The sequence below is a fragment of the Solanum lycopersicum genome, chromosome 9, assembly GCF_036512215.1.
Source record: "Solanum lycopersicum chromosome 9, SLM_r2.1".
NCBI classification, from domain to species: Eukaryota; Viridiplantae; Streptophyta; class Magnoliopsida; order Solanales; family Solanaceae; genus Solanum; species Solanum lycopersicum.
Genome location: NC_090808.1, coordinates 59973968 through 59989393, shown reverse-complemented (window position 1 = coordinate 59989393; position 15426 = coordinate 59973968). Strand labels below are relative to the sequence as shown.

General features: G+C 35.5%; 2 protein-coding genes across 6 annotated transcripts; one reads left to right on the top strand and one right to left on the bottom strand.

Annotated features, from left to right (window-relative positions):
- The first annotated feature begins 286 nt into the window (after positions 1-286).
- LOC101256802 (ARM REPEAT PROTEIN INTERACTING WITH ABF2-like) lies at positions 287-9226 on the top strand. Its single transcript, XM_004247119.5, has 19 exons — positions 287-714; positions 846-1006; positions 2726-2898; positions 2999-3119; positions 3201-3275; positions 3396-3490; positions 3612-3687; positions 3809-3916; positions 5123-5251; positions 5345-5413; positions 5553-5612; positions 5778-5901; positions 5991-6130; positions 7310-7373; positions 7464-7543; positions 8192-8256; positions 8346-8463; positions 8541-8665; positions 8858-9226. Exons 1-19 carry the CDS (start codon positions 465-467, stop codon positions 8949-8951), a joined length of 2127 nt encoding a protein of 708 aa, XP_004247167.1. The 5' UTR covers positions 287-464; the 3' UTR covers positions 8952-9226.
- Positions 9227-11229: 2003 nt separating this feature from the next.
- LOC101256326 (cyclin-P3-1) lies at positions 11230-15202 on the bottom strand. 5 transcript variants are annotated; one of them, XM_069289167.1, is made up of 4 exons: positions 14683-15122; positions 14012-14265; positions 12199-12602; positions 11230-11851 (listed from the first exon to the last, which is right to left on the bottom strand). In XM_069289167.1, exons 3-4 carry the CDS (start codon positions 12597-12599, stop codon positions 11599-11601), a joined length of 654 nt encoding a protein of 217 aa, XP_069145268.1. In that variant the 5' UTR covers positions 12600-12602; positions 14012-14265; positions 14683-15122; the 3' UTR covers positions 11230-11598. The 5 variants fall into 5 exon arrangements, with proteins under 5 accessions (XP_069145268.1, XP_010326378.1, XP_069145269.1 ...); XM_010328076.4 differs by having other exon boundaries at positions 14175-14265; XM_069289168.1 differs by having other exon boundaries at positions 14012-14211; positions 14683-15054.
- Positions 15203-15426: the final 224 nt, after the last annotated feature.

Here is a 15426-nt window from a genome sequence, read left to right as displayed (position 1 = left end):
GATGCACATAAATTTTTGTAAAATTTTACATTTCATCATACTTAACCGTGACATAATTCTATGTATTCCACCTTATAGGAAAAAATATAATATGACCTACCTCTATATGTATCAATCAAAAAGTTCATAAGACAAGGCCCACGGAGTGTCAGAAATAGAACAGTAAAAGAAGGCACAGACTGAACGAAGAGATTTTGGGCCTAATAAAAAAGATCATTCGGCCCATTAATAATGGCGGGAGCCCAAAAATAAGTTTAAATTCTGAAAATTTACAGTTTTTTGTTTTTGTTTGTAAAAGGCGGGCGTTGCCCCTAGAAAGGGTCCGGTTCCGGGTACAAAAACCCAAAACCAACCACTCCCACAAATATTTCATTTTATTTATCCCTAAAGTGCCCCCACACACATTACACACACTGATTACTCTGTATCACACCTTTTCTCCTCTTCCTCATTTCCTCTCTCCCATGGAGAACCAGAAACTTACCGAGCGTTCCTCAAGTTCTGCGAGGAGGAGCTTGAAGAGAAAGTTAGAGGAAGATCTCCAAGACGATCGTAAGGTTTCTCCTTCTATATCTTCCGAAGATGGTCATCAAGATCTGGAACGTGAAGTTCGTACACAGGTCGAGATTCTTGAGTCATCTTTTTCTTCATCTGAGTCAGATCGAGCCTCTTCCAAACGCGCTATACATGTTCTCTCTGAATTTGCTAAAAACGGTAACCGATTTGCATTTCATTTTATACTGGATCAGAATTTTAGGTGTTCATGCCGAGAGTTTTCTTGCTTTTTCTTTAATCGTTTTGGGAGTGGTATTAGGTTTTGATATTTGAGGATTTGTGTTTTGTAGAGGAAATTGTGAACGTAATTGTAGATTGTGGCGCTGTTCCGGCTTTGGTGCAGCATCTACAGGCGCCGCCTCTTGTAAGTGAAGGTGAAGGTAGTCACATCCCATACGAACACGAGGTTGAGAAAGGAAGTGCTTTTACGCTTGGACTTCTTGCTATAAAAGTAAGCATCCAGTTCGTTTTTTTTTTGTTTTTTTTTGTTTGATATTTGTTAGTTTTCTCTGCGTATTATAAGTACAGGTACTGTAAAATAAACTAGTTACTTCATGCATATGATTGCATGAATTATCTCATATTTCTGGTGAAACGATCTTGCTTGTGCGCAGGGGCTATGTATTAAATGGAATAAGTTACTGTAAATGGGATTTTCATTTTGCTGTTTTCTTGAACACTTGTTTAATTTGTTCGTGCATTCCTTTGCGGCAAGTGAAGAAGACACAAGTTTTATTTAGCAATGGCATTTACCAAGTGTGTTTCTAGGTGATCATTGAGGAACTATCAGTATGACTTTACTGGTAGCGGCGGATCTACAGTAGCGGCTGTGGGTTCCTGAGAACTCAGTAACTTCTTCCGAAACCCTATAATTATATTGAAAATTCTTTTAAATATATAACAACTAGAAGCCTAGTTCCATGGCAAATAGAGGAACGATTGAACCGCACCAGCGCCAGTGTGCGCAGGTATGGATCCCCCAAGATCAGTGTTACTAAAACATAAAATATCTATCCCATAAACTTAACATCCTGGATCAGTGTTGTGAAAGGTGATCGCTTCGTCGCCAATGGCAAGAGGCAAGGCGAGGCGACCCTTCATCGCCTTTTAGCTTTGTGGTGAGGCGATCTTCAAAAGGCGATGGTATGACGACAAAAGGCTAGAGGCAAGGGGCGAGAAAGGCTAGAAAGGTGTCACCTTTTGTATTTTCTTAAAAAAAAAGCGACCAATCTAGGGTTTTGAAAGTTAAAAGGTAATTTTAGGATTTTTGACTAGACTCCTTCGGCAACTACCCAGGCTTTTCCGGTGACTCCAAAGTCTAACCAATACATATTTCTTCTTTTTTTGAGAAAGTTAACATAATACATATTTCTTCTTTTCTTCTTCAGACTTGAGTCACTTCTACCTTTGTTTTGACTTTTGTTCTTTTCTTTCTCATTCAAGTTCTAGACTTTTAGTATGTACTATCTATTTTTACTTTTTGAATTGAAAAAATTGCTAATATGTTATTGTTTGGTTATTTACATATGCAATAAAATATTTACATATGCAATAAAATATTTTAATTTTTTGGTATTAAATGGTGCCGCACTTCAAAAAGGAGAGCGCCTCGCCGTTCGCCTCGCCTCGTGGCAAGGCAGACCCTTGTCGACTTTTATCGCCTTTCGACGTCCAAAACAATATCCTGGATATGCCTTTGACTTTACGTATCTCTTAGACTCTGAAGTTATCTATTAACAAGAAAGGGTAATAGAATGCTGATCTCTTAAAGATTATTTTGTGTGCAAATCAAAATAAAAGGTATTAATGCACAGTAGATAATTTCCAATTTGGAACATGTGCAGATCTAAATTAATTGCAATCAATGTGAGTGCTTTGAGTTTAATTGTCTGGTATTACTAGATTTATGTTCTACTTGAAAAAGAAGCTTCCAGAATTGTTCTTTCGATGAGATTTCATGGCATATAGATAATTTTCCATCATCACAATCTCAACTAACTCATACGCTTGGATCGTTTGCGTTTTTATTGATGTACTTTCTGAAATTTTTGTCTCTCATAATCCTGCTGAAAAGAACCTTGCTTCTCCTCTACTTCATTCGTTACTTTCTGCTTCCATCAGAGGAGTAGATATTTACTCTCTTTCTATGTTTTGAACTTATGTCTGACAGCCGGAGCACCAACAACTGATTGTTGATGCTGGAGCTTTGCCTCATCTTGTTAATTTGCTGAAGAGGCATAGAGATGCTCAGAATTCTCGAGCAGTCAATGGTGTTATTCGGCGCGCAGCTGATGCAGTAACAAATCTTGCTCATGAAAACAGTAGCATCAAAACTCGTGTTAGGTTAGTTTATTCTTATCTGGAAACATTGTTATCACAATATCTATGGAAATAAGACCTCTTTTTCTTACTTCATCAGTTCATCTGTATTTTATGATTATAGGGTTGAAGGTGGCATCCCTCCACTTGTTGAGTTGCTTGAGTTTGTTGATTCAAAGGTGCAGAGAGCAGCTGCAGGATCCTTACGAACGTTAGCATTTAAGAATGATGAAAACAAAAATCAGGTGAATGGCTTACAAAATTTATCTTGAATATCTCTATGGTCACGTCTTCTATTTAAGTTAATTTATGTGAATTGATTGCAGATTGTGGAATGCAGTGCACTCCCTACTCTTATACTAATGCTTCGGTCTGAAGATACTGCTATACACTATGAAGCGGTGAGACATCATTCAATGTCATGCTGAACTAGCATATATAGAGTAATGATTGATAATACCTAGGATATTGGCTATTTTTCGTGTAGTAGTCATCCCCAGAACTTAAATTGTGGGTGGCAGGTTGGAGTCATTGGTAATCTGGTACACTCGTCACCAAATATCAAGAAAGAAGTTCTTCTTGCAGGAGCTTTACAACCTGTAATCGGGTTGCTTAGGTATACTCAACTCTTATATCTTTTGAGCAATCTGATCATATGAATATTTCGAGTCTGTAGTAGGACCTATGTAGTTGTATGCTCCCTCTTCTTTTGATCAACTATAAATCTTGTATGCCAGTTCCTCCTGTTCAGAGAGCCAAAGGGAAGCTGCTTTACTGCTAGGACAATTTGCAGCAACTGATTCAGACTGTAAGGTTGATTAAAATAATAAGCTCTGTTACTGTCTTAAATGGTGAAACTCTTTAGTTAAGTAGCATTACCGAGCTACTTTAATCATTTTTTGCACATAGTTTAATCTGTTTGAAACTCTTGCAGATTCATATTGTTCAAAGAGGTGCAGTTCCACCATTAATTGAGATGCTTCAATCTCCAGATGCTCAACTTAGGGAAATGTCGGCCTTTGCTTTAGGAAGGTTGGCGCAGGTAATTTCTCTTGGATGATATCTTGAGTAGCTTTCCATTCCCTTGTCTACTAGTAGCAGTTGGTCTATTGGTTGTCTGATAAAATCTTGCTATTCAAGAATTTCTTTTCCGACACTCATATGTTCTTTGGGATGATCCATCACAAACTTGTATTTGATGATTTCTGATATTGTTTTTCAAGCGTGATCCCTTTAATATGTATTGTCTACATTCTATAAAGAAAATCTTATTTCTTGACTGTAAAGAATGGAAAGGAAGTGAAGCATGTTGTGATTGGTGTCCCCATTGGGCTATTGGTTATTTAGCTGCTGCAAAAGTCTTTATTTTAAAATGTTTGTTTCTGACAATTATTTCTAAATGAGCAACCGTTTTTTCACATAGTTGATATGATACCTACCTCGGGGTATGTTCAGGAATCTCTAAGGCCTCATTTGTTCGTACTTAATGAAAGTCTGATTTTGAACCATTTAGATGTGGTAAAACAAACAATCTTAATCATTCAATCTTGAAATCTAAAGACAACATCTCAATCTTTCATATCTGGAGTCAGATTTAGACGCTTTAATCTTAATGAAAATAAATGAGGCCTAAGAGAATAAGAGATTGGTTCTTTTGGGCACAAAACTTGATTGAAGGACAATAGTAATGATTTTCCAGTTTGGAAGTTTAATCTACCTAAACTTAGTGGAAGCTATAGTGCTGACTCTGAGCAAAATCAAAGTGGGGTTTGAAGGGTATTATTTTCATCACTTAGTCTTTGCAGCTGCTCAATCTCTTGTGATTTATAGTTTCTACTGATGGTCTCGGATTTGTAATATTTTCTCATCAGTAGCTCTGTTTTAGATGTAGATAGATTATATGTGCCTTGTTATCTCACAATTTTTTGGTTCATGTTTTACAGTCGCACAATAACAGTTGTGAAGAGTAAGACTGATTGAATGTTATTAAAAAAAAATTTGTTATAAAAAAAAAGAGTAAGACTGATTGAATCTTTAATTGCCCTAGCAAATTGGAATATCAAGATGCTGTGATGTTTCTAATGTTTGGTACATGAGTATATTAACTCTACTCTCTTTGGAGCTCTAATTTAACTTCAGATGTGATGATTGATGGTGCAAGAACATTTCCTTTGCTCATAGTACTTAATTTGATTTGAGGATTTAGTACGACAATGTGACCGGGTGTTAGTGATTCCATGATGTTCAGGACACACACAATCAGGCTGGTATTGCTCACTGTGGTGGAATTATCCCATTGTTGAAGCTCCTTGATTCAAAAAATGGATCATTACAACATAATGCTGCATTCGCTCTTTATGGGCTTGCTGATAATGAGGTGTTGCATGTCATCAGATCATATATGCCTTGATTATAATTAATTTCATGCACTTACATGCTTCTTTAGACTTACTGTGACTTTGTGCTATAGGACAATGTTGCTGATCTTATAAAGGTCGGAGGTGTTCAAAAGCTCCAGGATGGAGAATTTATTGTCCAAGTATGATCTCTTGATGTCTTTTCTTTTGGATTTTTATGTTTTTTCTCAAGGATAAGTACCTTTGTTGCTTTAAATGAGTTTGCATCATTCTCTTTTTACATATTGCCCTAAGTTCTAAATTGAGTTCCTGACTATGCAGCCAACTAGAGATTGTGTGGCGAAGACATTGAAGAGATTAGAAGAGAAGATCCATGGTCGAGTGAGTTTCTATTTCTTAAATTATTTGTTTTCGTCTTCAGATGACATGAATGCAACTTACCTCCCTTCTCCACAATTTGATTTTTCTTTTATGTTATTTCTTTTGTTAAATCTTATTAGGTTATTTGTGAGTACAATATGTAATATCTTTCTCCTTCTTTGGTAGATATTGGGCCATCTGTTATATTTGATGCGTATTGGGGAGAAGGTTATTCAGAGACGAGTTGCTTTAGCCCTTGCCCATCTTTGCGCACCAGATGACCAAAAGATCATTTTCATTGATAACAGTGGTATATGTTTGATTTGAACTTAAGATTGCTTTTTAATACGTTCTGGTGAGGCAGTGACAATAACTTTCTGTTTGTTTATGCACTTGTAGGATTAGAATTGCTTTTGGAGCTCTTTGACTCAACAAACTTGAAACACAAAAGAGATGGCTCTGCAGCTTTATGCAAATTGGCTAATAAAGCTAGCTCACTTTCACAAGTCGATGCTGCTCCTCCTTCCCCAGTACCTCAGGTTTGTTTATCTTAGTCTCCATTCTGATTGCACTACTAAGATTCTTCAAATATTTGCTTTGAGTTAGTTTTGACTATTAGTTGGTTTGTTTAAATTTCTCCACTTCTGTACATGTAGTGCTTAGTCAGGTTGTCATCATTTGACGAGTCTGGAACCTATATGATGGACAAAAAGACACAATTGACCAAAATAAAGTTGAAATTTTCTACATATAGCGTACTAATTTAGTGCACTATATGACTCCCATGAACAGACCAGGCCTTAAAGGTTACTAAATTGGTGCGTTATATGTTGAAAATGTCAAACTTTATTTTGGTCAATTGTGTCTTTTTGTTCCATCATTTAGTAAAGGGAGGTAAAACTCTCTGAAGTTTATAAAATATAGCTATGCAAATTTAATATGTTTGGTCATTTTTCTTCTTGTTTCTAAATTTAAATGATCATGCCTATAGACCAATTTCTAAAAAAAAATTCAAGGCAGTGTGCTATGCAGACTCAAAAATTTGACCTCCTACCTCCACCCCCCAAATAGTTATCCAAGACTAGAAACTTGTAGTGCGCTAATGATGTTTTTACAATAGGCAGACACCACTTTCTTGGTCTTTGCTGCCTGAGCTGGAGCTTTAGACTGTTTGAGAGATATATTAGGTATTGGGCAACCTCTCTTGGCAAAGAATGGTTTTCCTCATAGAGAGGGGGAGTAAGGGGTTTTCTTTTGAATCAGAAAATGTTGTTTGTAGAGTCTCTTTCTGTTCAGGTCTTCAATCATTTGATTTGGGAAAATCCAACAATGTTGATATGTAAAAATTGAATACATGAAAATTAGCCCTGGAGCATGTGCTCAAATTGTGTCGTTTCTGCCTCTAGGTTTATGTGTTAAGTAGGACATGAAGTGAGGCTAGGGCGGTTCTTCTATTTTGAGGATGTAGATAATGAGAGGAACTTTTGATGAATCTGGAAGAATACGAGTGCTTTACATTTTTTATGAAAGCTTATTTTTTTACCACCCTATATTGGCTATTAGGTGCTGATGGCGTTGACCATTTTCTGTTCCTTATTTGGCTGATTGTATCCATTCTTCCGTTCATATTTTATCTCAATTGATGATGCAGCTTATTCCATCCTGATGTTGTATCTCGTCGCCTCATTTTTTTCTCTTCTAATTTCTTTTAAATCCAGGTCTATCTGGGCGAACAATATGTAAATAATTCTACACTATCTGATGTAACATTTTTAGTTGAGGGTAAGAGTGGTTCTATTTTTTAATAATGTGACTCTCTTCCCCTTTTCCTTTTTAATGCTCTACTAACTTTTTTGTTCATTCTTCTACCAGGCAAACGGTTTTATGCCCATAGGATTTGTTTACTAGCTTCTTCTGATGCATTTCGAGCTATGTTTGATGGTGGCTACCGGGTGAGTTATAGTCTGCCTTTTATGTTCTATATTTATTCATTTCCGTAAATGCTATGATCCATTGTAAAGATCTCTCTCCAATTTTAAAGTTGACATCTTGCTTAAGTGTAAGGGTAGAGGAGCAGGCCATTATCCATTGAGTTTTGAACCTTGCACCTAATATGTTTTATTTTATCTTCTTTTTGTTTGTGTTTGCTAGCCAGTTTATCAACCAAACAAAGAGTAAGCCTGTTATTGCTTCAAAGTTTTCATTTTCTTTTATTGTCTTCTTTTCTATAGATGTAACTCTTGCTGCTTTGATTTGTCTTACTCTCCTTTTTAGTTTGTGTCAAAAGAACGCCTTACTACCCTTTGTTCATGTCTTTAATTCCACAAGATTCAAGGGCATTTTGGTACATTACATGCATGTGTATCTTTAGTTTAAGACCATAAGATTCAGAAGTCATCATTTTAAAAACTTTGTACCCAGTCAAATTAAGATACAATGAAGTGGCGGGGGGGGGGGGGGGGGGTTTATGAGAACCAAGATAGTGTATGCATGGCCATTGCAGGAGGAGTCAGCCCAACATTTTTGGTTGAATTTTGTCAGCGTATCTGGGGTTATGTTGATACTTTTGTTTCTAATAGTTTGTAGTAAACGCATTGCAGGAGAGAGATGCCAAAGACATCGAAATCCCAAATATCCGATGGGACGTTTTTGAGTTGATGATGAGGTAGTGATCTTTAATTACCATTTTACATCCTCAGTATAGATCCTGTAAGTCAATCTTGCAGTTTTAAGAACTATCTTTCTTGCTTGCAGGTACATATACACAGGATCTGTTGATGTTAATTTGGATGTTGCACAAGATCTTCTAAGAGCTGCAGACCAGTATCTATTAGAGGGCCTTAAACGTCTTTGCGAGTATGCCATCGCACAAGTGAGTGCTGAGCTCTTTTGGGAGTTTGGGGGGTTTTCCTGTCACATTTATGCTCTAATGATTTTTTTCTTTTCTAGGATATATCTGTGGAAAGTGTCTCTCTCATGTTCGAATTGTCAGAGGCATTTAACGCTTTGACTTTGCGTAATGCTTGCATTCTATTCATTTTGGAAAAGTTTGACCAATTAAGTGTTATGCCATGGTATGTCCTGGACTTTTCTATCCTTAATTACATTATTTTTATGGGCTTTTGGTGCATGGGGAATCAAGCTTGGATGTCCTATTTAATTTATTTGATGTGAAAAATTGTGGAGCATGTCATTGATCCAAAAAATGATACATGAACTGATTGAGAATGTGGATTTTCTCTAACATGATGCGGTCTCCCATGCAGGTATTCGCATTTGATTCAACGTGTATTACCTGAAACTCGAAGTTACTTTGAAAGGGTGCTTACCAGGGCTATTCAAAATGACATGCGAGTCTAGATGTTTCAGATTCAGTTTTGTTTTTTTATTAATTGTAACCGGGGGAAGGTAGTATGTACAGGAGTGGTTACTATTGTAATAGTCTCAAAATGAGCGCTAATGTAAAATTTACTCAAAGATGCACTAATTTTAGATCTTTGGGTCAACTTAGCTTATATGGTTTCAACGCCTGCTATGTTTGATGTGGTGAAAGAATGAGTATCTACATTGAAAATCTTTATATAGTGGGTGTGGTAGTGAGATTCTTATAGAATCCTTCCGAGTTTTACACTAAACTTGATGTTAGATTATTCATTTTAATGTTGGTAACCAATATATGATAGGTGCTGATGAAACATGATGCCCCTTGTGTACTCGATATGCTTGGTTATGCCATCTTTAAGAATATCCAATGAAAAAGATGGATGACACCTCTGCAAACGTCTTATTTTGTAGTTCAATTAATGGGTTCAAGATGTACCATAGTGCTTCTATCTGGCTCTAATTGCTGGCCATGGACAAACTACACAAATGGGGTAAGGGTTGTATACCTGCAATGTACTTTATACGAAACTCATAATGAATCTAAGAATCACCTATATGTCTCTTGTGATTATGGCCGGTGCAAACACAACCTAAAACTGTAGTGAAGATTGACCAGAGAGGAAGCAATTTAACTTAAATAATGAACTAATGATGGTTAAGAAGTGGTGCAAACAAGCAATAAAGAACTCAACCAAGCAAATTGAATCTCCTTGACCTGATCACAACAAGATAGTCTAAAGGATTCTAAGACCCTGTCACCCGTCAAAGAAATATTCTTAGGTCTAAAGTTTATAGCTTCGTAGCTTGTGTCACCTATAAATAAGATAGAACAGAATACTAATTCACAGAAACTGATAATTCCGGCTGCCAATTAAATCTGCCTGTCGTGCTCTTATATAATCTTTGGCCTCTCTTTGCTTCTCAACCTTATTGAACTTTTTTGACATTTCATATTTAGGAGTGGACCTTGATAGGAGGGTGTGGAAGTCAAAAGTTTGAACAGAAGACTAAAAGTATATAGTTTTGCATCTGGTCTCCGCAGCTATTATATTAGTATATTTTTGGTATTTTATTATTTTACTATTTTTGTGATTCTCTCTCTTAGCTAGCGTTTGGCCATAGATTTTCAAATATTATTGGAAAATGTTATTTGAGTGAAAATTTGGATGAAATTTCACCATGTGTTTGGCCATAGGATTTGGGAAATATATTTCACCTTTTTAGAAAAATATGATTTATATATACAAGTTTTAAAAACTATCAAAACTAACTAAAAGTTTGTATTACAAGTCAATTGGATGTTCGTTACAACAATAACAAATAGTGTCCATGACACTAAAGCAATGTAGTAATTTGGAGTGAGTGCAACAAGAATTATTCCATACATCGTGAAGTAGACAAAGTACATGACTTTGTTACCTAGAGCCAATTTTTAATAATTTTCATCAACAATTATATCATTATTTAATATTCACTAAATATTTCATCACTATTTTGGTATTCACGTAAAAAATTATGTAATACAACGCAAGCAACTACTAAAGAGGGTGTTTTTGTAAAAGATAAAAGATTGGGGTAAAATTTAAAATTTTCAAAATATCCCAAATAATGAGATTTGACCCAAATACTAGAAAAAACTAGTATTTGGAAATTTGGGATATTTGCCAAAAATATTTGCCAAATAATGACAAATTGTATGGACAAACATTATTTGCTAAATATTTCCCAAATATTATTTGAAAAATTTATGGCCAAACGGGCCCTTAATTTTCTCACTACTTGTTCTCTTGTATGCCTCCATTTTTCTTACAACCCTACCATTGTTGCTGCTTATGTCTTCATAATTGTTATGTTTTGTTCTTTGAGCCACTATTGTTACTGCTTGTCTTCATAATTATTGTGTTTTGTTCTTTGAGCCTTCTACCGTATAAGGTAGAGGCAAAATCTAAATACATATTATTCTCTTCAACCCCCTACTTATGAAATCATACTAGATATATTGTTATTGTTGCTTAGTTCGAATATATAAATAAAATATTCGGTCAAATTTATTGAGCTATGTGTTAAACCAAAATAAAAACTATACATGAAGTCAAGAAGATCCTGCGAACTAAACGGTGATCCTTGGGGTATTTACAAGTACCTGAAATTCATACGAACAACTAACATATCTTATGTAAGACCACAATGTGAAGTCTGAAGAGGTGAGAGTACACACAAATCTTACTTTTGTTTTGCAGATAGAGAGGCGAAATTCTAAAAGAGCATTGGTGTATAAAACCCTTGTGGGTTCAAACTTGGTTGTTCAAAATAATACCTGAAATCCTAAGAAACTTCGATTGTAAACACTAAACAAGCATGCCCCTCATTCTATAGGGACCAACATCAGCGGGGAACTTCGCAGAACATGAAAAAGAATGATACCAGGGTTCCTGGGAGCTACACTAGTACAGTAAAGAAAATCTGCACAAGACAAAAATATGTAAAAAAAAAAAAGAGTGTATCACACTGCTATGACTTTTTCCTACCTAGACATTATAGTACAAAACCCAGCATTTCAGTTTCTTCCATGTCTGAAGGGAGTATATCAACTTTGCAATTATATATTCACCATTGTAAAACCTCATCTTGCAATCTGTGCGCATTTGGAATCGTCTTTGTTTGACCAGCTCTCACTGATTCTACATGCCTGAATTGAGCGCTCGATCTGGAGACCTACAGTGCCTTCCTTCTCTATGAGAGAACAATAGCTTCCGAATGTCGGGACATTTACATGAAGTTGAAAATCCAATCCAAACAAGAATTTCATCTCCAGCTTATTCAACTCTTTAGTGGTTACACCACCTACTCTTGCATAGTATGCATTGTTATAGAATCTGAAAATCACGCAGCACGTCACAAAGATTCAAAATAAGCAAGGGTCCTTTGCTGAATTAAAATTTAGAAACACCCTTTTCTTGTGTTTCTGGCAGTAAGCAGATAATGAAAGAACATAAATGCATGCATGGTATATGACTTCCTTTTGAGTCTACTATGTGTTAGTAATACAAAGGGAAAGCTCGTTGCATGTGGTTGGAACAGGGTTTCAGATTGGACTCTAATACTCAACTATCCGATCTGTTGACTATTCAACATGACAATAAATCTTAAAGCATGTATAGAAGCTATTACACATTTGGGGGTAAAGAATGAGGTCAGATAGATCATGTCGAGGTTAACTTACGCATCATCGATGAATTTTGCTGCCACCATCACACTCGTGATAAGTAGTCGGTGAACATTGAGGGAAGTTAAATGAGCACTAGTGCATTCAATGAATCTCTCCATGTATATGTGTGCGACCACAAAGCATGAAGGGCTGCAACATGAATACTTATAAATGCGATCCAAGTACTGTTCAATATTGAGAGAGGGGGCTCTTGATCCATGAAATATTGTGATCACGTCTTCACTTTGTGAACTTTCTAATAAGCTTTCATTATTTTGAACAGACCTCTCAAGAAGTGTTGAAAGAAGTGATAGAACTCTGGGTTTTCCTGATTTTTCCTTGCCAGATATCTTCAGACCCAATGCTAAGTACTGTTTCGAGCATGTGACCTCAGGTTCAGGTGCCAAAGTTCCCATGTCCTGGAGATCATAGATTAAATAGTATCAACACACTCGAAAATTGTTAAAGTATCATCTGGAATGAGAACTACAAAATATATGAAGCAACTAAACATTCGTAAGAGCAGATGAGTAAGTAGCTGTAAAATTCATCTGATCAGCTCGGGAAATAAACAATGAATTGAAGCAGGGACTGTATCTTTGACTCTTAAAAGTTAAACCTGAAGGGTGCGGTCAATAATCATGGTTAAGGAGCTTCTCTTACTCATCTCCCAATAAAACAAGACCTACGTTATAAAAGAGTTTCTTGTTATGAACTTCAGTTTCCTCTTTCTCTACCAAAGAGGCTAAAGCTTTTCAGACCTATAATTATTAGAAAAAGATAATATCAAGCATTAGAAGGTTTTGGTATCTTCATCTAGTAGAGAATCTCTTCATCTAGTAGAAGAATGTTCACGTTTTCGGTTAAGACTGCACTTGATTAAAATGACAACAAAGAACAAATCTTACAACAATGGAACCATTTGTTTAGCAGTAAGCAGGATGGTGAACTTGAATTCTGAAAAGACTTGTTTTGGTAAGGCCCTTGCCCCTTTGTAATAATGTGGGAAAGAGAAGTCAAAATTGCTGATTTTTTCACACAAAAATGTTTATTATCCTTCATGTGTAATCCTAACGGTCATAGTTTTGGGGTACTACCCGACACCTCAAACAAGACAAATATAATTCATGAAAAGTAAATTAATTACCAAAATTTACATGCTCAATTTAGGAAATGTCGAGAGTTTCCAGCTAAAACACAATATGGTGTTAAAAGTGCAACTTCTAGCTCATCCCTAACACTCTCTGACTTAGTACTGTGAATCATAAACCATTAACAATTGACCCAGAACATTGGTTTATCCGTTAAACAGAAAAGTAGAGATCTGCTGGATTAAAACTTAAGAAGTCATACAGTGAAAATATGAACTGATGGGTCATACTATGAGCACTTATCAAGAAATCACGACCAGTTACCAAATGATTAATATCATACCACAGAAGATATACTCCGAAGATGGCAATTTTGAGCAGACACGGATTTTCATGAAAAATATTAAAACAACCCATTTAGCTTATAAACAAATGAGCTAATTTCTTGAGAGCTCAACTATGCTTTGGGATCTGAAGTGAGTGTCGCAACGTACAACGGGATTACGATAACTAATCTACATTCACCATTCCACCACTCCATCATTGACACTAAAGGGTAAAAACAATTACTCCAACGGACTAATTTTACTCCCATAAACAATTTAACGAACTATACATGTGTCATCCAGAACCAGTCTCGTATTATTTAGTAGTACTAGTCATACTGAAACAAATTTACACACGTGAGTCTTTATATGCTTTATTTGAGTCGACAGTCTATTGGAAACAGCCTCTACCTTCACAAGGTACTGGAGTAAGGCTGTGAGACACCACCCTCCCCAGACCCCATTTGGTGGGATTACGTCCGGTATGTTGTTATTGTAGAAGCTCCTATTCTGCCAGCAGCTTATAACAGATATCACTGTAAAACACTTTTCTGTTCGAAATTGTTATCATTACCTATCTTGCACCAATTCAGTACTAGCCAGTAGCCAAACTGAAAAAATGGTTTATAAATTCATCAATTATAAGCTCCCATCCTACAAGCAACCTATTACATTCAATTCATAAAATTTCCCAATTAGCAAGCATTAAATATGAAAGGTAGGTGTATAACTAAACCTATAATTGACAGATCTAAACCCATTGAAGTTAGGATCCAATAACTAATAGTCAAAACAAAAAAGAATATCAACTGAAAATCCTTGTATAAAAAACAACCAACACTAACAATATGCTTAACTTCTAATCACCAAGAACTTCATTAGCACACTTGTTAACTTAAAACCCAAAAAGCACAAAGCATAGATCTAACATACTAATCAGCAAAACAAATAACCTGCTACAGATAACCCATTCAACTAGGGATTCCTAGCTCAAATAAATATCAAAAAGGCAAGTGATAAAGAAAAAACCATTTACCAGAAATGAAAAACAAAACAGACTAATACAGAGAAAAGGGGCTTACAAAGCAGATAGGACAGTTGTTGTTCTTGAGAGATCTGGTAAATTTTTCAGGTGGTACTTGAAATTTCTACATGAGAACCCAAATCTTGGAAGTAGAAGAACATTACAGTAATGGCAGCTAACAAAAGGGGCAAGAAGACAATACCATGTCAGGTCTCTTTACACACTATGACTACAACAACAACACCCCCTTTGAGCTTGAGCTACCCATAAACCCACTCACCCTGACCCAACCAAACTCTCAATTGTGAAGCAAAATAGGTGAGCCAAAAGAGGAGAGGTAATGGGGTTTCTTCTTCTTAGTTTAGTTTCTCTTTCTATACAGAGTTGGATTACCCTTTAAGGTTGCTTCACATGAAGAGCAACATACATTATATACTTACTTACCTATCTTGTTTAATGTATTTTGATTTCATATAAAATTTTAGAAAAAAAAAAAAACACTAAATTAGTACTGATTTTAAATATATAATGGATAAAAAGATGAATAATTATTTCTTTGGTTTAAAATAAAATGGTTTAATTTAACTTGCAAAGCATGTGTATTTGTTTTGAAATTTAATTAAAAAGAAAAGGTCAAATAAATTAATTGACTTATAGTTATTAAGAAACAGTAAATGATATGGTTAATTTTATCAAATTTGTTTTATTAAATATAAGTTACGAAAATATTAATAATAAATAGTATCTAATAGCAAGATAAAATAGATTTTTTTAAAAAATAAATTGTTCATCAATTTTTTAT

Coding starts and splice junctions, on each gene's coding strand:
- LOC101256326 (XM_004247117.5), bottom strand. CDS start 12,599: ATGGGAACTTTGGCACCTGAACCTGAGGTCACATGCTCGAAACAGTAC. Junction 11,852..12,198: donor GCAAAATTCATCGATGATGC/GTAAGTTAACCT, acceptor CGTGATTTTCAG/ATTCTATAACAATGCATACT.
- LOC101256802 (XM_004247119.5), top strand. CDS start 465: ATGGAGAACCAGAAACTTACCGAGCGTTCCTCAAGTTCTGCGAGGAGG. Junction 3,688..3,808: donor CAACTGATTCAGACTGTAAG/GTTGATTAAAAT, acceptor AAACTCTTGCAG/ATTCATATTGTTCAAAGAGG. Junction 8,464..8,540: donor GCGAGTATGCCATCGCACAA/GTGAGTGCTGAG, acceptor TTTCTTTTCTAG/GATATATCTGTGGAAAGTGT.